The 27,357-nt window shown below is 33.5% G+C and overlaps 1 protein-coding gene across 7 annotated transcripts in view; it reads right to left on the bottom strand.

The window, feature by feature from the left end:
• PCDH7 (protocadherin 7) overlaps positions 1 to 27,357 on the bottom strand; it is a 400,741-nt gene that overhangs the window by 184,948 nt on the left and 188,436 nt on the right. For 2 of the 7 annotated variants that reach the window (XM_012767262.3, XM_012767267.3), the window contains exon 2: positions 24,503 to 24,719. The exons of 1 other annotated variant lie outside the window; for it this stretch is intronic. In XM_012767262.3, the coding sequence (XP_012622716.1) occupies positions 24,503 to 24,719 (217 nt within the window). The remainder of the gene's footprint in view (positions 1 to 24,502; positions 24,720 to 27,357) is intronic. 4 more of the 7 variants (XM_012767263.2, XM_012767269.3, XM_012767264.3 and 1 more) reach the window with 2 other exon arrangements.

Raw genomic sequence — 27,357 nt, 5'->3', positions numbered from 1 at the left:
TTCGACCCAGCAATAGCATTATTAGGCATCTACCCAAAAGAGCTTAACACATTCTATTATAAAGACATCTGCACCCGAATGTTTATGGCAACACAATTCACTATTGCAAGGACGTGGAAACAACCCAGTGTCCGTCAATTCATGAGTGGATTATTAAAATTTGGTATATGTTTACAATAGAATATTACTCAATTCTAAGAAACAACAGTGAGCTAGCACTGCTTATATTACCCTGGATTGAGCTTAACCCATTATCAAAAGTTAGGTGACACAAAATCAGAATAATGGGTTCCACATGTACTTGCCATCAAATTGGTACTGACTGATTAACACTATGGAGCTCAAAGGGTGGTGGTGTTCACCAGGGATTTGGGGGTTAGGGGGATAGTCCCACATCTGAGGGATGTGGAGAGCATTGTGGAGGGGAAGGGCATACCCCTAACCCTTGCTAGGGAGAGGCAAAGATATAAAATGTAACCAAAATCTTAAGAAAAAAAGAAAAACAAACATTTGTCAGGTGGGGGGCAGGTGGGAGGGGGAAGGAGAGGATGGGTATATACATACATAGTGAGTGCAATGCACACTGTCTGGGGGATGGACACGCTTGAAGCTCTGACTCGAGGGGGGAGGGGAGACAAGGGCAATGTACGTAACCTTAACGTTTGTACCCCCATAATATGCTGAAATAAAAAAAGAAAAAAGAAGAATGGATCGGATGACATGGTGGGAGGAACAAGAACATATGAAGGAGAGAGACATTAAAAATGAATGTATAGTATATAAATGTATTACAGGGAGGTTAATTAGGCATTCAGACCCTTGTTCTCTGCTCAATGTTCTGAAACTTTTCTCAAAACCTTGCATGTCTGGTAGAAGGCTACATGAAAAAAGGCTACTGCATAAACATTCCTGACACCGGTATTGTTTTCCTTATCTGATTAGTGAGGTCTATCTTAAAAGTAAATTTTCTCTAACAATTGGAAAACCGGATATTTGAGATCTGGGTCTAACTCTAAAATTTTCCCACAGTTTGTCACAATCCTGTGAAGGGCTTTTGTGACCACAAACAGTAGGGTATTCCTCCAGGGAGGCCATGCTTCACGCAATGAGACGTTTCTGATTTTCTTTAATCTTCTTTCTTGCTAATAGCCTCTGAATGATTATTAAAAATGTAATGGAGAGGTCAGCTTGATGTTTGCACTGACTCTGGCATGATGGGATTAAGATCAGCCGTGGGTGTCACCAGACGTGGAGAAGGGGCATCTGGAAACTGTGGCAAGGGAGGAATTTTGCATGTTTTTACAGGACTCAGGAAACTGCGCCTCCTCCATAGATACGACATTGCCTGATCTCTATTAAAGTGAGGAACAAACAGTGTTTTCAAATTACAAAACTATAATCAGGGAAACCCTGGGCGAGGTTATCAGTCAGGACTTTACTGAGATCACATGGAAGAAAATAAATTAAAAATACCTGTGAAAATCATCATTGCATAGGCATTACCTGAGGTTCTTTTGTAATCAGTAAAAATTATAACTGAGTTAAGATGAAACAATCATTGATTATTAATCCTATATTTATCTTTTTTATTTTTTAGTAAGTGTTAATGGTGTTCTTGGTATCCTGTATTATGGGTTGTATTTCTGACATTTTACATTCCTAGGTTTTATAATTTAATGGCAATAAAAATGACCTAAGTCAAAGTGTTTCATAACACCGGCTATCAGCTTTGCTAAACAATTATACAATGAAGAAATTAGTGAACAGTATAAAAATTTAGGTGTAAAACTTAGCTAGTATTACTGAATTACATTATAATTGAATTTGAGATATGGTTATATATATATATATACACACACACACATATGTAAAAAGTTGAAGGATGATGTATGAATACCATTATATGTTATTTAAAATTTCTCAAACCTAAAGTAGAAACATAAAATATTCCATTATTTTTGTCTTTAAAGTTGCTCATTCATTTTAACATTATATATTTCTTCCTAAAAATCAATTTTCAGAATGATAATTAGAATGTTGTTATATACAAATCTGGAGTTGTATAACCTAGTTTTTCCTAGGTGACAATATTATTAAAATTTCAAGATATAGTTGCCTTAAAATTATTGTATAAAGTTCCTAGCAAATCTATAATATTTTCCTTAATTGATTTCAAATTCTAATGTTTTATAAGCCTGCTCCCTAAAAATCTCACAATATATAGCCATGACAGAATGACCCATTATGTCCTTTATAAAAATTAATAACTTAACTGAATACCTGGTTAATTGTTGATTAATATATTGAGTAATATTTACTCATAATATTAATTTAAATTAAACATGATTTTATTCAATTAAAATAGTAAATATTCTAAATGTACCTTTTCCTAAAGAATATTTGTTAATATGGTTTTTTTTATTATCTCCTTGACTTATAATTGTTTGCTAGAGTAAATTTATAAAATAATGAAAAGCCTAACTCCTCACTAGAACATTTATCTCCACCACCAGATTTATTTATCAATTTGATTATTCAGTTTTGTTCATCAATATTTAATGAGTGCTCTATCTGTGCTAGACATTGCTTTAGCCAGTGGTTCTCAGACATTTGGCTTTCAGGACTCCTTTATACTTTAGAAACTGTAGGGGACCCCAAAGAGCTTTTGCTTATGTGGAATATATCTACTGATTTTCACTATATTCAAAACTAAAATTAAAACACTTTAAAAATAATTAATTATCAATATGTTTGAAAACAGCCATAATAATTTCATTATGTGCTGACATAAATAAAACATTTTATTAGAAATTATCAGTCTTTGCAAAACAAAAAAGAAATGAGAATAGTGACATTGTTTTACACTTTTGCACATCTCTTTAATGAGTCGCTTATTAGATGATAGCTGGAGTCTAGTATCTGCTCTGAATTCAATGTATTGCAATGTCACAGGACATTTAGCTTCAGGAAAATTCCATTGTACATGAGTGACAGAATGAGAATTGAGAGGGTGAATAAAGAACATTTTAATGTTATCCTGAAAGTGATTTTAAGCCCTGGAGGTTTGAGATCACTTGATTTAGAGAACTTTCAGCTTAAACCCCTTCAATATTGAACTAACTAAAAATAATAATCCTGCTCTCTTAGAGGCCACATTTGAGCAACAGAAATGATACATACAGGTTTAAGTAGCACATGTGCTACTACAGATATGTCATATGCAAAGAGCTAAGGAAGAGATAGTCAGCAAGGGCTCCGCAGAAGAGATAAAACCTACAGTAAACTTTAAAGGAAGGATTGGCCAACAATCAAAGAGATGCAGGTAAAAGATGTTAAGATCATCCCCATAATAGAAAGGCCTGGCAAGATGCAGCATGATGCAATGGAAACCACATGGATTTCTTTTCTTTGACAGATTTTGTTCAAACTCCATCTTAGCCACTCACTGGTTGCATGACTTGAAGAAACTCACCCAAGGTCTGTGAGCCTCCGTTTTTTCCCTTCCTTGTAAAATAATAAAACCTACATACTAAGAATGTAGCAAGGATTAAGTGAAATGAAATATGTAATGTATTTTCACATGTGGCAGTTAATTAGCCCAGCAGTAATATATTGGTTTCTGTTGCATATTTAAAAAGAGTGAATTGGTTATCACTCTGAGAGCTTAGAGTACTGAGATGTGGTGGAGAGAGGATGGAAATTATAAACAAGAGTGGAAAAGGCAGTAATGAAGTAGAATTGGTATGGAGGTTCAAAATGAATGCAAGTGATTTAAAAAACAGAAACATGATAACATGCAATAAACTACCTTGGAATCTCAAAGAGAATCACTTCTTATGCAGACCTTAGCAAGCCAATAGCAAATCTTGATTCCCACCCAGTGTCAGCCTGCCTTCTCCCAAGAAAGAAAGAAAATAAAACAATGTATAATTTTAAAAAACATACCAGGATTTTCATAAAAATGGAAATGAAATGTGTAAAGAATAACATGGATGGTAGAAAACCTACTTAAAACAGAAATTTAACCTACCTCTTCTGTGGCATAGAGAGGATTTCTTGACCTGAAACTTACAGGTGTATTTGAAGTTGGATTTCAATTATACCTTAGTAATAAGTGAATTGATGAATGGATATGTAAATAGATATATACTTAAGGACATTATCAGTGATGTATTAAGAATCTGAATTAGCAATTATAATGTTCTCAACCTGATGTTACTTATAAAGTTTACTGATCCATATAAGCTTATCTAGAAAATAATTTCATTAAGAGTATAGTAAATAGAGAATGTTATGACTTTTCTCCATGCCAAGTGTAGACCATCCAGATGCCTTCATGGAGCTCTGAGGTCCTTGATGGATAAAACGTTTCTCAACTACAAAGTAAAAATTTGTCATTAATACAACTTAGTTTTGTCAATTAGGACAATGAAGGGAACAATGTACTTAGTAAAGAAGTATGATTTTGAAATGTAAAGTATACTCTTCAAGTCTTTACAAAGAGTTGGGATTAGCCTATTTATTTTATTATACAGTATGTTTTATACTAATCGATCCCACTTTGACTAATGTCTGTACCACCCCTATTCAACTTAGATTGAGTTATCAGGAGAGCAAGCAAAGAAAATAAGGCATTAAAGCAAAGATAATATGGAAATTATGAGTAGATCCTGGACCCATAGAATAGTAATTTATTCATTAATTAATTCAGCAATATTTAGTGAGCATCTATTGCCAGGCCCAGTTCTAGTAGCTGGCTATATAATGATAAACAAGAAAACATGGTCTCCAACTTCATATTATCAAGTAGCATAAAGTCTAGTAAATAAGACACTTAATAAATATATATAGACATCCATTCCACCCAATGTATATACAAATAATTCTAGAAATTATTCTTAAAATAATTTTATTTTAATATTACATATCATAAAAATTAAACAAGTTCTTCACTTTATAATCTCTAATGTTTTGACTTTGTAAATACTCATAATTAAGGTTATAACCAAATGGACAGGTTTTTAAAATCCAACTAGCATTTACAAATGTCTATCCCAAAAGCTAAAATTAAATATTAGATGATATTTTTTACCTCATCTTTAACACATCAACTGCCATGTGAGTTGTATTTAACTCAGGCTAGTTTTGAGCCCGGGCCTCATGAAGCAAAACCCTACAGTTGGTTCTAGAAAATCTTACTTGTTGATGTTCTTATTGTTACAATGAATATTGACAAATTAATTCTAAAAACGTGGATTTTGTTGCATATAACTCATGCACAGAAAACAATAAAAAACAATAAAAAATAACAATTTAGAATGGATCGTTTTGTCTTAATAAAACACCATGATCCCAGGGGAAAAAAAATTTCTAGTGTGGCAATTGATGTGTTAAGTCTCTAATTTGTGTGCATGTATGTGAGGGCAGGTGGTGGAGTGATCAACTGATGGCAATAATTATCTTCATATTTCCATTTTAAACCCTAGAATAAAATAACCCAATTCACCCACCCATCCCTGCAGCACAATTTGGTTAGAGGTTCTACTTTTAAATTTACTGTCTTTACAACTTTTCTTGTAAAGAGAACTCCCTTCTCTTAGTATCAACTATCATATTCTAACTTTGCCAAGTCAAACAACAGTTGTCAATTCTGACTCAATTTAGCCACATAAATATAATAATCTACTCACAATTGGGAAACATTCTTTTGTCAAAAATGCTTCAGACTTGAATAAGATTAACAGAAGCTACACAAAGCCATTTTGAGTTTACTCAAATGAAAATGAAAACAAAATGGATGATTTCCTTCGTAAAGTAGAAATAACTCCACTTTACACTGTTATTTATAATTTTAAACTTCAAGGAATGATTATTCATAGATATGTAGAATGGAAGGAAAGTAAAACAGTCTGTTCACCCTATCCTTCACTTGAAATACTTCTCACACTGTTCTTAGTTAATGTATTTTAATTTATTTTTCAAATACAAGTTGTTCTTTGACTATAAAGCATCTCAGATGCTTACTAAAACTTTTTTTAAAAAATTATTTTTGGTACAACATATTCATGTACAACTAGAGAGATAAGAAGCATGCTATAAGTTGGAATTCAGTTAATACATGTGAACACCTTTTTCAATACTGTTATTTAAAATATATGAATTAAAATGCTAATTTTGGGCAATACTATTTCCTCAAAGCATATATCTTATTTCATTATGCATGTATATATTCATAGTTTTTTATTTCAAGCCTAAAAAATATGGTATACTCTTGAGAAATCCGACAGATGATAAAACTGCATGGTGTGGGGGGGTACATGTGCCCATGTTTTCATACTTCTGCAAAATTGCTAATTTCTTTTTATTTCAATCAGCTGTCTGAATTGGTTGACTATGATCAAATTTAATAAACAGCATATGGGCTCGCTAATATCTATGAAGGACCTGTTCCTTCTTACCCCCCACCCACATATATGCTCTTTTATACATCAGTTAAGTTATACATTTGCTGGTTGGGGGGAAAGGGAGATTTGAAAATAAGCCATATGCCACATTAATTTCATTGTAAAAAACAACAGCTAAGTTTAAGAATACTGTATGAAAATAAACTAAATCTTTGTCTTAGTCTACTCTATTTATGAAAAATTCACAAAGAATATTTTTGTACCCTGCTAGTATATATTTTTTCAGTTTACAAAAATATAATTTTCTAAAATCTTAAATTTTGTGGTTAAACATTTTGGGGTTTTTTAAAATATCATTGAGCATATCAATTAATGAGAGTTCATTATAAGAAGACTCCTAAAATTAACATTTTACAAATTAAAATTTTACTGACCAAATACACTGAATTTCTCTGTAGAATTTCAATCAAAATCAATTCAGAAAGTGTGATGTATTTTTTTTAATTGAAGATACACAAAAAAGCAATTCACTCTTTAAAATGGATACCAATACTTTTAAAAATCTAATGCCTGGGTGACAAAGAAAGAGGTTAAACATGAATATATTTTCAGAGTATTGGTATAGCCCTGAGCCTCTCTTGTCTACCACACCAGTGTTCCCCATTCTCAGGTAATCACTGGTCTCAGATACCAGGCTTGTAATCATCAACCTTGACCTGTTTTCCTCTAACATGAATCCAATTAAACTTTCTACTCTTAGCAGACCCTCCCACTTCTTGTCAATAAAAGAAACAGGTAAGGAACTACATCAGAAGCAGGTGTGCACATGGAATATTATCCTCTGTGGAAGAGCAACTGCTTCTAAAATAAATGCTTAGTGAAAATTTTCCTGCATCAAATTTAGATTTGCTGGGCCAGGCCATGCATGATTAGAAATGCCAAAGGCATAATTTTGGAGTGGTTGCTGCTTTTGAGATTTCATATTAAAGCAGCATCCCATTTTTGCCAGGCATTGCAGGAATATTCTCCAATGTGTATATTAGATTCCTTTATAGAGACAGTCGTGTTCCTACAAGCCATAAATTTGATAAATCGTCAGATATATAACTTTCATTCTCACATTTACATTACCACGTATTTTATGGAGCAATTTTCTTAGTCATGGCAGTGAGACTGTTCAATGATGTAAATAAATAAATAAATACTATTTCAACATAAAACCTTTAACTCTAAAGGAAAATAACTATGCCGGAGTCTCACAAGAATACAATTCACTATTAAGGAGAATTCAGTTATCAGTAGGGTCTATCTTGGATCGCTTCCACGAGGGTTTATTACCAACAGTATCAGAAAGACTTTATTATAGCAAGCATTACAGAAGCCAAGGACAGAGTTAAGGTTGGGTCCCAGTGCTGAGAGACAGCAATGAAAAGCCGAATGTACCACAATACTGAAGTGGTTATTATAAATAACCGGTACATTTACATCGGATTATTACATGTTTTCAACAGAAACTTGAAATATTAACTCTCAGCATAAGTCCCAGGGAAGAGTTTCTTGTTGAAGCCTGTTGTACATTAGCAGCGCCAGGGCTACGTGTGCCTATGGATTTTTAGGCTCTCATCAACTAACAAAGTCCCTTGTAAGGGAACCCAGAGCTTTAGATGTAAAGGATATTTTGGAACGATGAAATGTTTGAGCAGTCCAGTGAAATAACCATGAAGCAATATTTTAAAATACTCTGAAACATATTTATATGTTTATAAGTCTATGTTGTAAAAATATAAGCACACATCTTATTCTTAAGGAGAAAAAAACATTAAAAGGTGTTAGAAAATTGTAGATTTAAATTAAATTTACAGGCTTTTTTTTAGGTCAGTGTTTTACTTAAAAGATTATATTAAGGTCCAGGCTGGCAGGTTAAATTAGGGGAAATGATCCAAATTGTAAGGATCCCAATTTTATATTTGCAATTTAATAAAGCTTACTTTAATATAGGAAGTATTACTTAATTTTACAATATAAAAATCTCAATATAGTAGGAGATGGTCACCTTTGCAATATATGAAACTGTTCACTTTAATTTAACTGAACATTTCCAAAATAGAGTCTTTCTGAAAGCATAATTTATTACTTGAATCATTTCCAAGATGTGCATTAACATGCTTGGCTCAACAGATCAAGGCTGAAATATGTGTGTGTGTGTACACGTATGTATGTATGTATGTATGTATGTATGCATGTGTGTGTGTTTCCCCAGTCGCCAAGTCTTCCTAAAATTTGCTCATAAATTTCAGAATGAGTATCCAAAATATATAGTCCCTGGGAAGTCAAATTCTCTACATCCTGATCCATGAGATAAAATATTTGTCCTCAAAATTGTTCAGGAACGCATACCAGGTACAAGTAGATAGTTCATAAAGTCCAATCAATAGGGAACCTAGCTAATAAAGTACAAAAATATTCAAATGAATCCTTTAGCTCTTGGGAATCAATGGCAGTAACCTTCGTTTAGAAAGAACGTGTGTCTGAGAATAACGTGTAGCAATATTTCTCAAGCTGCTAAAATGAAAAAAAAGCTCAGAGGCAGACACCTCTCCATGTAGCTATATTACGTTTTCTGTTCTTTTTTCTCCTATTGAGGCAAGGGAATTGCCCTAACCACTTCAGAGATGCCCTGCCTTCCTCCCAGGGAGGAAATAAAAGCCTTACCACTAATAGTAAAATATATATGATAATTACAAAGGAACAGCAGGGGTAGAAAGGAGCCGAAAGTTGCTTAATGACCAGGTCAATTATTAGCAACCTACATATGCCAGCTTCTCAGTGGAAGTAGGTATTTTTACCTAATCCTACAATGAAATATGCATCATCTTTTCTGCATGTGTGTTCCTAAATATATGAGGCGATTCTGTATGTCAAATTAAAAAAAAAATAACATTTTTATTTTAGAAAAAAAAATTACAGTTTCTTAAATGCTAGTTCCAGTTGAGTCATCAATCCACATTTGTAAGGCATAGCTTCTCCTGACTACTGAAAGATTTAATAAGATATAATACCTGGAAATAAATAAACCTGTAAATTCTTTAGTGTGTATAATATATATTTCCCTTAACTTCTTTATGCTGGGGATTTCAAAGCTGTTTTCCATTTTATGTTAATTTGTTATTGTAGCTAAGGAAATTTCTTATTCTTAAGCAAGTTTGAACAAGTTTAATAATTTGGATATATTGTTAGCCATAATTAAAATAAATATTTCCTTAGGAGACCACAGGGATGGGGGACTTGTGTTGTAGGTAAAAATATTTATACCCATGTTTTGAAATAGCTAAGATATTTTCAAATTTAATCAGATAGTATAAAAATAGTTTGTCTGGCAATTTTGAAAGTAGTGATATGGATATGGAAGTATTTTTTCTGGTATTTATCCAACAGAGTAAAATTTAAAAGAAAAATCTCTGAGTTTACACATTTCACTAAAATTTTTTGCTTATTTTGAAATTTCCAACATTACTGAGATAATATTAAAAGTCTTAAATAAACATCTTTTTGTTGCTTGCTTTAGTGAATGGTTTGCATAATTAAAAAGTTAATTGCTTTGTTTCCACAATCTTTGAGAGTCATGGGACCAACTCCAAAACCAGGCTTCTAATGCAATATATTCTTAAGCTAAACATTGCCTATTGAATTAAACATCAAGCATCTTTCCTACCTTGGTAGAGGGATCAATGAACAGTGTGTGTGTGTGTGTGTATGTGTGTATAGAATGAACTACCAATGAAATACAATCAAAAGAAATATAAATATCAAGTTTAATCAGTGAATAAAGAAAACACCCGCTATTGATTCTTACCCTATTTTGGGTATACTATTTCTGAAATGGTTTATGATATTAAATCTATCATCCTATTATTCTGAAACAAACAAACAAACAAAAAACAAATAAAAACAACTGTCTCTCCACCCCAAGAAAATCATCTATTGGCCTCTTCCTGATTTCTGGGATGGGAATATTTGACTATGTCTCTTATAATCTCAATTATCAACGTTTGTGTGATAGGCACAATTTGGAGTAGTTCTTGATGATAAAATAAAATATTGCTGTAGGCAAAAGAACAAAAATGCACTGTGTTTATAATACACAGATAAAAAGAGGAAGTACCTGAAAAGTAGTTAGGGCAACTAGATTACTGCCTGCCTTAAACAAAGACACAAGAGAATAAATGATTTGTTCAAAACTACACAACAAATTAGTTCTTCTATTAAATAAAAAATAAAAACTAATTTTTATCTTCTGAAATGAGTTTTTAAAGTAGAAACAAGTTTAATGACTACAATAGGTTTTCATGAACTTGAATACAGTAATGCAAATATAGCATTTTGTAGCTAATAGTAGCAAAACAATATACTAAATAAAATAGCTACCATCTTTTGAACACCCATAGTTTATCAGGTATTAACCACATTTTTACATATCTTCTTCTCAGTTTCATCATCCATAAAATGCATATAATATTATTAATACCTTCCTCAGAGTGGGTCTCAGGTAAATGCTAATGTGCTATAAAAATTGATTTATTAATTCAATTTTTCCTTACCCTATTTATCTTTATTTTTAGATATTTAATAAGGATAGTATTTCATCATTCCAGTAAACATTTTTTCATGGATAGAATATCCACTTTATATCCTTCTTTTCTGGTGCTTCTCTCTTTGTGTGTGTATGTATGAGAGGGAGTGAATACACCTATAATTCATTTGTCTTTGACATTAGAGACACTTTGTGATAACTTGGTCCCTTTATAATCACTTCAGCCCTTTGTGCTTGAATTACATTGTAATTGGGGTGCTTTGTACCATGCTCTACAAATTATCTCAAATATCCCATAAAAGTTGATTTTTACATTTATAAATGTATTTGACTTAATTAACAGTTTAAATGGAGATGTGAATAAAGTGCTATGAATTGGTGCCTAATTGACAGACTCTATCCACACTCTGTGATTTGTGGTAATCTTTACAAGGCTTTTCTTACTGCCCTGAGTCGTCTGTAATTTCAGCTTTTCATGAACTACTTTGCTACTGGGCACCGAGTGATCTTTAATAATTACCTGATAAATATCTCTCTGAGTTACTGGTTTCTGTCATTTACTATTCCTCAACAATAAATCCGGGAAAATATATGCAGGCCTCTTACAGACAGAAGCCATTTAGCTGGCAGAAAACAAATGTGACACTATTACTATGTTTTCTTTCTCTGTGGTTTTCACAGAATTATATTTGTTATAAATACTGGGACTTGTTCACAGTAGCTAGAGACCCATCTGCTCTTAGCCTAGAGAACTGGAAACCAATAGGGAGTTCATCAGGAGCCAAGAAACAACTTACCTTTATGGCTAGGTATAAGTGAAGCCAGGGAGCATTTCTGCAGGTAAGAAAATAATCACGCATTAAATAAATATGATGAATATTGCAAGTCTGGTTTCATGTGGACAAAAAAAGATAACTGTAGAACCAGAAAAGTTATTAAAGTATTTATTAATAACTAAGCATAGTAAGACAGTAATTTGGCATAATCTTATTAATGCTAACTTCTCAAAAAATATGTTTATGTGTCACTGAACATTAACTTTTTAAGGCAGATAGGGCAGTAATTATTACAATTATTGTGCCTATCATATAAGTGAAAAAGATATCATATGCATCGACCCAGCTCCCTTCTTAGAGCTTGAACTAGAATCCAGGGTATCTGACTCCAGTTCTTTGCAAATGTACACAACACATTTTAAAATTACAACACGGAAAAATTGTTAGATTTAAGAAGGACTGCTTAAAACTGAAAATTTGTGGAATAGAATCTTCTATAAGGTATCCCAAAGGAAAGGAGAAAATTGCTAATCTGAAAGGACTCAAATACAATGGCTTTTGGTAGAGAAATTGAATTACTTAAACCCCAAAAAGTCATAGAGAAGTTGTTATGAAAATGTGCATGGGATGGTGAGTTTGGGAGAGGCAAAGGAAAAGATTATTAGGACAAAGAAAATAATGAAAAAATATGAAACCCAAGAGTCAATTTGTGGCACAGTCCTCAAATTCTCCTTCAGAAATGGAATGACTGTCAGAGGAACTCAGAATTTCCATTAAAGAACAGTAATAATGTATTTTCTCTGATATTTCCAAAAACTTGCAAAAATACTAGAATCTAAATAATAAAGTCATAAGTTCTGTGCTTTGTTCTCCGAAATAAAATGTGGTTACTTAAGGAGAACACGCATGAAGACCTCTAAACCCATAGACAACTGATAGAACTAATTTAATAGCTACTTGATCTCAGGTTTACACAGATAATAGATTGTCTAGGTTTACATAGATCCTAGTATTACATAGATAATACTCAGGCATGAGCTGCAACATGAAAAGTATATAAAAAGGATATGGGCATGATTTCACAAAAGAGGATAAAAACAGTCTGGGGCTGAAATAGGCAAGAATTAGATTTTAAATCTAATTTTTCTGGGAGAAAGAGATGGACCAGTGTTGTCCAGGAAACTAGAAATGCCTCTCAAAATTGAATTCTCGAACTAGTGAAGGCTGAATCAACTGATCATGCTGAATAAAGGGCAGAAAGATTAAGGAAAGAAACTCTGATAAAATATGATTCTGTGTGAACATGTTGTTTCCAGTCACCTATTCAAAGATATGTGGTTAGCATTGCTTCAACCAAAGTGAAACGAAAGAATGAGGACTGGCCCCTAAAATTCAGTTTCCTCAAGTATTCATATAATTGTATATTGAGCTTCTTTTAGGTGAGAATTACCTGAAAATTATTGCCATTTAAATAATGATTTTTAAAATTACGTATCAGCCTGGGCGATGTTTCTTATGCACAGTTTTGAGTGTCAGCTACACAAAAGTAATAGCAGGTAGCCAATAGGTAAACCACAAAATTGGTGGATAACTGGTAAATGATTAGACAGTGCAAAGATGCCTTATGGAATGGCCCAGAAGCAAGGAGGGAAAGGAAGTCTGCTTACACAAACATGCCTGATGCTAATATTGAGAACATGATTTATATATTTTAAGAAAGAATATGCAAAGTCCTTAAGAGATGACCCTAAAGAGAAGAGAAAACAAATACAAGGAGCAAGAACGTGGTTAGTACCCAGTACTGAAAGAGGCACTCAATCTAGTGCGTCAAAGCAATGCGTTTTTCAGGAGATTATCTCAGTTCAGGATAGATTTGTTTCTGTCCGCATCATCAGTCCTCACTGAGTCTGGATTAAGAAACTTCTCTGATTCCATCCTCACTAGACAACATTTTAAGAGGTACACTGGTTTTCCTTGGATATACTTAAAGAAAGGATATTGCTTTGGAGAGGAGGCAGGCAATTCCTTATCTATTGAATGAGTTATTCTCCTGTTCTGAATTTAATAAACTGATATTCCAGTTTGACATCAGGGTCCTACAATATTTTTGAGAATTGGTTACTATCCTCAGCAATGTACAATTCTGAGACACTGATACAATTGTGTTTTCTGGATGTAGAAAAAATTTACAAGTGCTACAGAGAGGCCACTCGGCAAGGAGCCAGATAGCATTCTCTTGGCACACGCCACACTTACATACACTCTAGTCAGTGCTCCAGGACAAAGGGGAGGGCATAGCCAGGCCAATAAATGGACATTTTTTTTTTTTTTGAGAAAAAAAAATCGCTTTGTTGCCCAGGCAAGAGTGTGTGCCAGGGTGTCAGCCTAGCTCACAGCAACCTCAAATTCCTGGGCTCAAGCAATCCTCCTGCCTCAGCCTCCCGAGTAGCTGAGACTACAGGCATGCGCCACCATGCCCGGCTAATTTTTTCTATATATATATTAGTTGGCCAATTAATTTCTTTCTATTTATAGTAGAGACGGGGTCTCGCTCTTGCTCAGGCTGGTTTCAAACTCCTGACCTCGAGCAATCCACCTGCTTCGGCCTCCCAGAGTACTAGGATTACAGGCGTGAGCCACTGCGCCAGGCCGACATTACTAATTTTTGATGAAACAAATAGACATATGAGTAATTTAATGGGAGTTGGAATTTTTTACTTAGCTATTATTATGTAGCAATTGGTTAGATTATCTTGGACTGGAAGTCAAGTTTTATAAATATGGTGCTTATTCATAATTCCTACTAAGTAACAATGAACACAAAGAAGAAAAATTTATGTGACATTGATGGTGTATTTCTTTAGGTAAAAACAACATCAAAAGTGACACTGTCCTGGAAAATCACTATTAGTAAGTCATTACACATAACATATTTGGAAGCATTTTGTTCCTTGGATGGTGTACCAGCTGTGGAATGCATCCTTGACATTGCATTTCTGTGATGTCAGACACATATAAAGTAGACTGAAATTAGACAATCCTTTGCGTATACAATTTGAATTCATTTCTCATTCAAATTCCATTTTCATTATCTTCTGTTTTGAAACACATCTACTTGCCTAGTATTAGCAACAATTGATAGCACTAGTATAACATCAAGAATCTTAAAATTGCAAAATAAAATTTTTTGATGATGAGCAGGATAATGTCATCAATTATTATATCTCACCACAAATGCAATTAGTCACACACTCTTTTAATTTCAAGTAAGTGAAATAGCCAAATGATTGCATAATATAAAATAAAGTATAAAATTCCAATTAAAAAATAATAATTATATCACTTAAGGTAAGGTAGCAAAAGCTATTATGCAGAAATGTCAGACTTTACAGTACTTTCAGAAAATTTTATTTAAAAAACCCCTAAAAGCAAGAGCACAAGGTGGGTAGAAATTCATTAAGATTGATACCAAGGGATGAAACCATGCTCCTTTCTCTGATGATAATGTCACAATGGACTTGGTGACCTGAAAAAGAAACTCTCAAGCATGTTCTTAAGCTACATCTCCCAGGTTCAAATTTTCTGAGATGTCTCAATTCTATTAAATCTGTATGAGCAACATCGGGCCCTTATTTAGCACATATAACTAAATTCAACATAATTTTTCCTTTTGGACAACTATGTGTAGGAATTATTCCAGAAGTATCATATGATGGTGAACAAGGCCCAGGCCCTGTCTTTAAGCAGCCAGCTTACAGTATAGAGTGGGAGAGGGTACCTTCCACTGAGTGTCCTAGTACTCTTCATTAATCCAGATCTGCATGATCTCGTGTGTCTACTTCTTCATCTTTATTCCTGCATCACTGGATATGTGAGAGCTATTACTTTCCTAATTCTAACTACCCTTCCTTTAGCCTGCCATTTTATTTGGTTATTTGTCTCTGCTTTTGTTTTTAACATACTCCTCAGTCACATTCACTAAAACTTGCTTCTCCATTATTCTCTTATATTACAGCACTTTTTTAAGATTCGGTTTTAGATATCATCTCTTATTGGTGCCATAAACTTAAATGATCATTTACTCTATTCCCAAGATTTCATCATTACCCTTATTCTAGTGACTCCTAAGGCTATATTTCTTCTACTTATCTATACTCCTAAGTTTCAGATCTGTATTTCTGATACTCTGTTAATTATCACTTACATTTTTCAAAGACACCTTAAATCCAATATTTCTTAACCAGACATAGTCACATAAAAATGTGCTGCTCTTTCCATTTTTCCCAGATTGGCAAATAGTACTCTTGTTCCCCACCCTCTCAGGTTGTTATCCTTGGTATCACTCACTATTCTCCATAATCTTATGCATATTTCACTTATCAATCTCTACTTAACTATCCTTCAAGTTGTGGCTATGATTCTTCATATTCTCTACTTGTGTCCTCCTCTGGTTCTTGTAGCACTTAACTTTCTCCACCTGTGCCTCTATTCCTTTACTTCTAATCATCTAATCTATCCAAGTCATTCTCTATCATGATATTTAAATGTTTAGAAAACATGGAGTCAATCTCATTCACATTGGGCTCTTCTTGGAAATTTTCATAGAGCAAATGCTCAACAAATAGTCATTGAATTTAACTCAATGGATTCTCATAATACTCAACATTCCCTGTCCATTGTATACAATTTCAACTATAGCTGCTATGACCTTTTGGTACAAATGCTGGCTTGATGAAATGTGGCCTCACAAGGAATAGAAACAATGTACACAATTCAGCATGGCACACTGTGGCTCAGTGGAATGCAACCTCAGAGAAGCACATCATTCTCAGAACATACATGGATTCCCTAATTACCTCGTCAGTGTAGATGGTGGGCATTTCAGAGTAGAAACAAGATCAAAGATGGTATTTTTTAAAACAGGAATAAGTTAAAAGATTTTTAAATAGCTGGGCACTATTCATTACCTGTTTATTTCCAAATCATTTTCTATTACTCACTACACATTTCATTTAAATATATAGTAACGAAAGTTATTTTCCTTTGAGATTATCATATTTTAGCAGTTGAAACTCTATTTTAGAGGAGGCATTTAAATTTGCATGTGTTTCAAATATATTTTCATTCTTGTAATAAACTTACAATAGTATTTTCTGGAGAGTAATAAGACCAAATGCCAAAAAATCTACCAGCATCAATTAAGTAAAATTTACTAAACATCTAAAAACAAAGCAATCTATATTTCAGAGAAAAAGGGAATGTGACATACATACACATAAACCTAACTTGAATCTTGAAATAACAATTATAAAAACAATTTGCAACCACAACTAAAGGAATGAATTTTTTTAAAAAATAAATAAACCTAATGTAATCTACTCTAATGTAATCTAATCCAGTTTTTGAGTAATATGACTCATCTTCTAAAAAGAAATAGGAGTAACTAAAAGATTATTTACAGGCTTTTATTAAGTTTGAAAGGCCTTATTTAAAACACACACATTTTTAGTTGCTTAGGTTAATAAACAGGGAAAAAAGAGAGACATAAAATTAATCTGTTTTATAGTTTTAGTTCTGGATTTAGCTTCTGCTGCCAATTTCATCAATGCTAAATTTTAGAGTTTTTGAACTAATTGTGTTCAGCACCAAAATAAATAAATAAATGGGAAGAAATAGAAGGAAAAAATTAAAAGGAACACTTAAAAAGAGAAACAGTAACTTGATTAGAAAAATAAAACTTAAATAATATGAATTTATTTGACTTAACATGAAGCCTCCAGGCCAATTTAATAATTGTTTTAAACTATATCAAAAAGGGATAGATAAAGACAGAGGATATTAGGCAAATAACATTTCAAGGCCTTCTTCCAGTCCAAGGTTTTATTTATAAAATGTAAAACTTTCAGTAAATGCATTTATAATTGTTTCATCTGTATAATTTTCCTTTTCCTTCTCTGTACCTCATAAAGCTCTGAACTTCACTAATGAGCTTCCTACTTTTCACATTATACTTAATTTACTGCAATCAAATTTGTATCTCCCCAACGTAAGAACTTCCACATCAAAGGTAGAGATGCATTCTCATTTACTTAAATTTCCTCAAAAAGCCTTGGTCACATTTTATTTTCAATACATGTTTGTTGAATTAAAATGAATAATCACAGCTTTGACACTATCTCATTTCTCCAGGAAGCAAGAGGTAACTATTGTTGGGCTATAGTTACCAAAAAAATAAAAATAAAAAAAGGGAAGAAAAAAAAGAAAAAAAAAAACAACAAAAAACCCTGCAACAGCGGAGGTAGCAAAGGAAAGTGTTTTGCCCTAGAAGAAGAATATTGAGATGAAATGGTTCCTCAATAAGTGAGCTAAACCCTGAGGGGAAGGGTGCTAACTAACCTTTAATAGCCAAATTCCTCAGGTCCTTTACTACACAGAGGATGCTTAAGAGCATTGTATTCATATTTCAGTAACATCAAGTTTTTTATATATAAATCTGGGGGAAAAAATCACAGGAAGATTTGAAATGTATACATTCTATGAACAAAAAGAATGCAGGCAAGACTGAGATAATGTCTTAACCAAAAAAGAAGCTGAAGAATCAAATGCATTATCAACAAGTGCTGAAATTCACACAAGCAATGCTTTGGGAGTCTGGAGGCGACATGCCTACTAACTGCTCCAAAGTCACTCTGAGATTTGATGAGAGCTCATTCTCTCCCCAAATGTCATAAAGGTTCAGCAAAGTGATCTAGTTTTAAAGGACCAAATTAGAATAAAAAGGGTAATATGGCTGCACATTTTATCAGTGTTAATTATTAATACTGAGACTAGAAAAAAAAAAAAGGACTGAGAGTCTGGTAAGCATACTAATCGGACGTTATTTTCAGCTCATTTCTCTGTTAACATGAATATTTTGCAGCAATTCAAATGGAAATATACACCTGAAGAAAAATGCATTCAGTTGGAACACTGAATATAAAACGTGAAAGCCCCCAAAAAGAGAGAAAATAATGTAAAAAAGATAATAGTGGCATCTCCCCACCATGAATGACAAAGATCATAAAGAGTTTGGTTGAGTTGATGCCAATTGACAGGAGACTTCCTTCCTCTCAGTTTAGGTCCTGCCTATGTTTATAAGTCACTAACCCTGAATTTTACCTCATGGTACCCGACACAACAAAAGAGAAACTAGCTAGAAAGTGTTCAAGGTAAGAATATTTTTTTAACGGGATGCTATCTTTGTGAGATTAAACAGTTTTTGAAACTCTCATGATTAAGCCATTGTACTATATCAAATCTACCTAAAGTTAATAGTAGTCACAATTATCATTGTTTATGAAATAATAACAGTAAATAATTTTATTATCAATAAATATAGTGAAATTATTAAATGTTATTATCTCATTTAGTTTCTCTCAATGATTTATAACTGAACAAATTGGGGCTAAGAGAGGTCAGAAAATTACATTCCTTTTAGGAGGTGAAACCAGGAATCAAAGTCGTGTCATTGGATATCAAAGCCTGTTTCTTAAAACGCTAGGTTCTACCCACAACGTTGCCAATTCTCCTTTAGCACAATACCTTCTTTGGATTCTTTTAGATTGTACTGCTTATTTTACTGAACAGCTGAAAAGCCACCATAGCACACATTGTGATTGGTTGAGACCCAGCTTAGAGACAGTCTCTATAATCACTCTCTCTATCTAATCACTATGAAGAAATAGAAGTGCATAGCGCCCTCTGGAAGTGGTGGCATTAGGACTTCTTAGGAACACTTGGGAGGAACAAAGCCATGTCACATTTGGCTGGAAAGGTGAAAAATGCAGCCTCAGTCAGACACTGGCAATGGGGGTGACACAGAGAAACACGGAACCCTAACAGTGAATCCTTAGCAAGGTATGTTAACCTCTTACTATGGAAAAAAAAATATGTAGGGTATTTATTTCTGCGGTATCAAACTTAGTCATTGACAAGTATATGAGGATCTTTGGAAAGATAGAGGAGGCAGCCTTGCGATAGACCTCATTCTAAATGAAAACAAAACAAGCCAACACCAACTAGACAATGATGCCTGACAGATGCCGGCTTGAAAACTGTGTATATAGGAGAAAATGAGGGTGGCGGGAGGGAAGTCCTTTATCTCGCCAAAGATATGCATTCAGCCTCCATTCTTATTATTCTTGGCCATATAAAAATGGTGGCTCATTCTCAACGGTATTTCAAATACACTGTCGTTTATTTCTAAAACCAATGTGAAAAGTCCATGGTAGATACAAAATGTGTTCATGGTTTACTGCACCATGTTTAAACCATCAAGGACAAGGCACTCTAAACTCTATATAAAGCATGTAAAGTAAAGAGATAAAGGATAGAGAATGAATAAATAAAGCAGGTGAGATTACCTTATATAACTGTAAAAAAGAAAGTTTGGAAGAGGGAAGCTCAAAAATATTAGTGTATAAAAGTCAAATTATTTTTTCAAAAGATTTCAGAAAATCAAGAGGCATAAAATTAATTAGGGATTTAGGGTGGTCAAATTTCTAGCCTCATTTATCCTTTTAAAACCTCTTATAGATTATCTACTTTTTCCTATTTTGATTTATTTCTATGGTATCTTACTTATGAAAGTTTACCTAAAGAAAAAGACATATTATTTAGTATCTTTTTGAATCCCAATCTGACCAAAGTTTACATTGTTAAGTAAGAAAGTAAATGTACTTACTCTGTTATGAGCTGTCTTAATTATTATTAAGGTTTTTCAGGGGCATTATAGCTAGGGAGAGCAGATCGACAAATGGCCTTTGCATAGTATGATCTGAGGGAGGCTCCAGAACTGTCTCCCACACTGGTCTGCTGGGATTTCAACCTTTCCCCCACCTACCCAGAAATCACACCATCTGACTCAGTCTACACCTATGACATGTAATAAATGCATTATCTGCTATTAGAATGTACATGCTATGTGGTTGAGAAGAAGGCCCTAGAATCACTACTACCCTGTTCACATTCACATGTATTGTCAAATTCAATCACTGCCTCATTAGGAGTATAAGTTCTCTTTTCTACTTTGTAGAGCAGACCCATGAGTAAAGGGGCCTATCCAATGCTGATGGCAAAATTGCGATGAGAAGCCAAGTGGGGTGCTTTCTGTATCTGAGCTTCTTAAACAGACAGCTGTACCTACATAGCAAAGGCAGATTGGCTTTGCAAAGATGATTCAGAGCAGGCTTGAAAAGAGTAAATAGACTGTGTCATGAAAGTAGGGGCCAAGATAAATACTTGACAACAGGCCTAAAGAAGCTATTATATGCCACTTCAAGAAAAAGTCTGAAGGCTACTGAATAATTAAGACAAGGGCAAGCTCTTGGGTAGTTAGTGCTTGCCCTTAGTGTGGTGGTGCTTGTAAGCCCAACGTTTGCTTTTTACTTGAATTATCAATTCATTGTAATAGGTTTTAATTATTTTAACATTTTCATCATCAAATATTTTTTCGTTAACAACTTCCCACCTTGAACACCATATTAAAAATTTTTCTGCTAAATTTGTTTTAAGGAAATGATAATCAATTACCTCAATCTTTGATAAGATGGATATCAAAGGATCAGCATGAAAAAATCATAATGTTGATGATAATTAATTAAAGGCAAAGAAATATATATTAGCAATCTTTGTCATAAATATATAATTCATAAGGTTTTCTTAAAATATTTTTAAAATGGCATAATCTCCATTATTACTTTCTAGAGACCTGAGGTATATGAGTTCTGCATATTTGGAACTTCAAAACAGTGGATCTCTTTCTATATATTAGATTCCAGTTGCAAGAAATTCTGTTTATTCTTATGGTGTATTCTTTTTCCCTAGCTAATAAGAGAATAAAACCTATTTCTCCATTTGGCAGTAATGTGGGTTAGAATATAGGGTAAAGCTTGTTAAAAATGGAATTCATCCCCAGGCCCTTTTAATGAAATTCTGTTTATTGCTAAAGTACAAAAGACAGACAAAGCTTTTATAAAACATAAGTATGTTTTAGTGCCTATTCATTTACATTTGCTTCTTGCAGTTATTTCCTGGCCACAGCATCTGTGACAACTTATTTTTGTCATTGGCTGTCCTCACTTATTCCTGGTTTGCATCATGATATTGAAATCTTTTATTTCACTGGAAATTATCTTCTAAAACTTTAAAATTAGTTAATCCAAAATAATTAGTTATAACTGCATTGTTTCACATAGGTTAAAATTCAGGGAAAATATTTGAGGTAATAATAATTAGGAACTAACACAGCATCCAAAATGGTATTTTCATGGAAAATCCAAATGAAAATCCAATACAAATCCTGATTAAAACTTAACCAAGCAAAACACTGCAGATTACCTGGATTCCAATTAAATATGACAAACGAATACTTGACAGGTTTCAGTTTTAATTCTGTTTGTCTCAGAATGATCCATTAATATTGAAGATGAAATTACCAGAAGTCAAGCAATACAATTGCATTTTATGGCTAGATGAATAGTCTGAAAACTTAGACCCAATAAAACTCTTACTCAAATGTCAACTGCTACATTTAGATCACCCAAAGTGTGTCTACATTACCTGTAGATAAGGTCTAGCATCATCACAGCTTTCAGATGACAAACAGTTATATAAACTCTGAATTTCAAGTGTCAGTCACATATAAAAATAAGTGAAAATCAGTTACATTATCATGGCCTTTACTGTTAATAGTACTTAAAACTTGGCTATAAAAAAGAACTAAAAACCTTCTTTTAGAAAGGTTTCAAAGTAAACTTTCTATTCTATTAAAAAGCTCACCTGTTAAATTTTCCATGTCATGTATTCTTCCTAAAAAGTAACCAATATGTATGTGTTTGTCATATATAATCATGTCTTAATTATTCATTCATCATTTCTTTCTTATTCTAAATGTGTTGAATTCCCATAAATTTATAAAATAGAAAATAACATTAAAATGTGATTATAATGCCAGTGGTACAAAGTCTTTACTGTTAATATAGCTGATGTCCAAAAAATAGAGACTTATTATATACTATGCTGTTTACAGTAAGAATAAGCACTTTCTAAAACACAAATAAAAGTATGTTACCATCAAAAGACAATCTTAGATGTAGTAAAACCCCTAAACTAAATTTATTTCTTTCTACCTATGTATGTATTTATACACATATAAATACATACATATGTATTTTTAATTTAATTTTTATTTTTTGTCCAGAGAATTTTAAACATACCTGCCTTAAATATGTATTTATCAGCACTAGAAATCATACCAAAATTTTATACTCATTTAAAAAGTTACTGAAAAAAGTTAATTCTTTAAAAGCACATCAGGCTCCCATCCACATAAGCACACACCACCATACACACAGATAAGCATGCCTTCATAGCCATATGGCAAAATGCCGCTTTAACTCTGGATAATGAATCACTGGGGACATCAGTCATCAGACTCTGAGATCATATCTTCTCACCTGATAACAATGTGGATAAATAATTATTTAGTATGATTTAACTTAGCAATATTTTCACTTGGGGTCATTCATGATATATATATATATATATATATATATATATATATATATATATACATATCAAAGGTTGGATTTTAATATTCATAAACTTCCAGAAGAAAATAAGTCTTTTTCCTACATTAATATGCTCCACTTGCTTATCACCCTAAAGAAACTGGTATAAAACAAAAAGTTAGAATGTCTTATTTCACTTAGGGTTGAGATGGTGAAAGACATAAATCCATTTTGAGTTTTCACTAGAGATAAAATGTATGCTATTCCCCTTCCTTTCTCTCTATATAGCCACATCTCTTTTTAAATTTGAAAGAATAATAAAGTTAGGAAGAATTTTACCATTCCTTTATTTGACATAAACCCATTCCTTAGGCATTTACTTACAACTTGAAATCCAGCATATAAATCAGCGAATCATCTTTAAGGAACATAGTAAACAAATATGAAAAATTTTACAAGTGCTATTTTCAATCTAAATTTGTAACTTAAAGGAAAATAAATATAAGGCCAATTGTTGTAATCATGAGAATTGCCTCACAACAAGATAAGAATATGAAGTATTATGATTTGTTTTCTTTCCTTTCTCTTATGTAAAAACCTTATATTTATATGAGAGGGGAATTCAAGTACTATTTATAGTATACTGTGAAGAACAAGATAGTACTGTTCTTTGACTAATTCAGTGATCACTCAAAAGGAGAGGTTTCAAAATACTTTTCTAAATATCTAGGAAAAGAAAACGTGGAGCAAGGTGTGTTCATTGTCATTTCCTTTCACTAAGATTGTATAATTGTAATTGAAGAAATAGTTGCATGACAAAAATGAATAGAAGAAAATAATCAGACAAGACCTTTCTCAGTTGCTATTGTTTAGGAATTGTGCGCTTATTTAGTTTGGTTTTTTTTTTTTTTTTTTTTCATAGTGGGCCCTACTCTGACTGATTTATGAGTGCGTTTATTTCTTACAGGGCCGTTTATAAATGATGGTGTGATTTGGGTGAATTTTATCTATATAGTTATGTCCCTTTATTTGGCATTTCTGTATTTTAGCAAATATTTCTTATTTAAGATAAAATAGTTTTGGTGTGAGCTATTTTAGTATGATTTTAGACTGACCTTCTTGAGTCTACTTATTACGGCTCACTAGCGTGATTATGTGTGTGGATGTTGTGTTTGCCCCTACCATTTTCCATATGCTCTGCCTCACCAACACTGCCATCCGGCGTGGTCCTTTCATAGTTGTCCTCTGGGAGTGGAAGGGCACCCAGTCTTGGCCCTGATGAACTCTTACTGCTTGGTGTCTCTGACTCCTCCAGCCCGCTGTCATAGCAACTCTGCAGTGACCCCTGATGTGGGTCCTGAGGCTGACTCACAACAGAAAACGTCACTCTACGAAATGGCTGCAAAAGAAAAGATTCTGGATGTCACTAAGATATAAGATTGTAGAAGATCTTATTAAAAAATACATAAATTACATACATTTAAAGTCTACTCACAGTGCGTTCAATACAAAATAGCTAGATATGTTGAAATCTATCTGGTTAACTCTGTATTATCCATGGCAATGCCTAGAGCTTAGATTTTATATGGAAAAACTGACAATTTCTTTTCAGAAAGAGATAAAAAATTGCAATTTCACTAAAATATCCATTTAAATATGATATGTTAGTAGCACATATACAACCTTTTCCCATTTTGTAGTCTTCACTTCGGATATGCTTGTCACAAATAGACTCTAAAAAAACAAGGGTCAGTGATTTGTGAAGGCAATAAATATTGAACTAATCCACTGTAAGAAGACTCCATTTTTAAATACTTTGTCCATATGATACAATGCTTTAAAATCAAATGTGTTGGCTGTTGAGTTAAACTATTAAAAATACAGCTGACAAATAGGAATTTAGATGCAGTGCTAGGAAATTGAAATATATTATTACTCCATTCCTATAAAAATATTACCTGCTGACTTGAAATTGCAAGGGTCTTACTGAAATAATAGATAAAACTTTCCTTAATCAGTGAGCAGAAAATAAACTACAAAGTTTAACAGTGAGCAGAAAATAAACTACAAAGTTTAATGGTATGTGCTATTACTGTTTGTAGTTCACTCCCCAAAAAGTAAAATCATAGACAGTCTTCAATTTGTATTTTAAAAATGCTGCAAAACTTTGCCTAATTGAACTCCACAGTTTATTATGCTACTGATTATGAACTGAAGATTTATGGAATTTGCAAATTATCCTAATTAACCACAAAATGATAAAAAAAATAAGCTCTCTTAAAGGAGCAAACTAATGCCACATATTGACAGTGCTACATACAAACAATAATTTGGGAAAACAATATAAAAATGTTCTGTAATTTCAGTCTAAGATTATTCTGGACAATAGTTGTACCCATTTAGCTCTTATAGGAATTTGGAAGTGCCAGAAGTGTACATATTTTTAAACTTACAACTCAGACTGGTTCTTTCTACTACAAAGTATAAAATTAATGTTGCTAGAAAATAGTGAAATTTACACCTTTATAACTTGAATGTTCATGGTACAGTTACTAATGACAATCTAGATCAGCAGAATTTTAGAAATATTAAAGATTATCTGCACATGGTAGATTATTAATGGTAAAGCTAAGGGTGTAACAGAGGGAATGGCCTGAAAAGGGGGAAAATGTATTACAAGTCATCTCTTTAATCCCCCACCCTACTTTTTGGAGATTAAAACCTGTATCCCTGCCTGAAGCCAGTAATCAGAGGGGCAGGGGAATGTCTTTTGTTCTTTGTACCACAGGAGACGGTTCTATGGGATTGTCTGGGCAGAGGTCACAAAATTGTCTTCACCAGAGATGCTACTATTAAACAACAATAGCCCAAAGCTGAAGATTCCCTTTAGAAGCTCTGCATTTCTGCTTACATTATAGCTAGGACAATAGTTTTTGTTCTACCATCATCCTCATTCGCCAGCAAATTAATAAACTTCTCTTTCCCTCTCTTCAAGCCACTTGCCCTCATTCTTTCAAGGCGGCCTTGGGGACAAGTGCTGAACTTTTGGTAACAGAATCTGGCATCCCTGAGTGGGCCCATCAGTGCCCTGGTGGGACAGTAGCCTGCAACTGCTGGAAGAGGTGAGGAGCAGCTCTGGGTCCACCTTTCTGATAAGAGGGTGAGGGACCTCCCAGCAGCTGCCAGAGCCTGATTAGCTCTGGGAACTCCCATCTCTCTTTTCCAAATTAGACACAGCTTCAACTAGATTTAACTTTGTTGAGAAAAAGGAAATGGATTTGGTAAATGTTTTGATGCTGTACCTATTTGTGTGAATAAATTCCCTCATGCACGCTGAGACCCTTGATTTCACCCATTTGGGGAAGATTTTCAGAACTTCCTGCTCTGAGGCAGAGCATTTTGTTTAGATTTGTCCGGAGGCGCCTTTGGGGGTAGGAGTCATGGTTGACTGGAACTAGGGAACCTAAAAGATTCCTCTCCTTTTGGATTTGGAGCTCATTTGAACAGTTCCCAGGGAACCTAGGGGATTCACATTCACTTTTGGATTAGATGTTGGTTTTCATTTGAGAGAATTTGCTTCTCATTTGTGTGGTTCCCATTTGTTGCAAGGCCTTGGCATTATTTTTTTCATTGTCTGTGTTTGTGGTTTGTGAGTTTTGTTTCAACATAGGGAGGCTCCATTTCTATTCCATCTGAAAGCATCTTGGGAAAAATCTTGGCTCAATGGCCAACTTATAGCTGTAAGTCTATGTCTAAAAGAGAAAGTTACTATTATAATCCCATGTACATGCTGTAGTGTAAGGAGAACTGGCTGCTGTATAAAACCTTGAATTATTACACTATCTTACAACTGGCATTATTTTGTCAAAGGTCAGGTAAGTGGGACAAAATCCCATATGTAACAAGGTTCAATCACACGAGTCCTTTATCCATTGCACCGACCACTGCAGGCTTTTGCGATGCTTTGGACAGCCGGATTCCCCTGCTCTGCACCAGTGCTAAGCCAGCAGCTGGATGCCCACCGAGGCTAGGTTCCC

The sequence above is a fragment of the Microcebus murinus genome, chromosome 3, assembly GCF_040939455.1.
Source record: "Microcebus murinus isolate Inina chromosome 3, M.murinus_Inina_mat1.0, whole genome shotgun sequence".
NCBI classification, from domain to species: Eukaryota; Metazoa; Chordata; class Mammalia; order Primates; family Cheirogaleidae; genus Microcebus; species Microcebus murinus.
The sequence above is the reverse complement of the archived record's forward strand: the minus strand, read 5'-3'. Positions and strand labels throughout refer to the sequence as shown.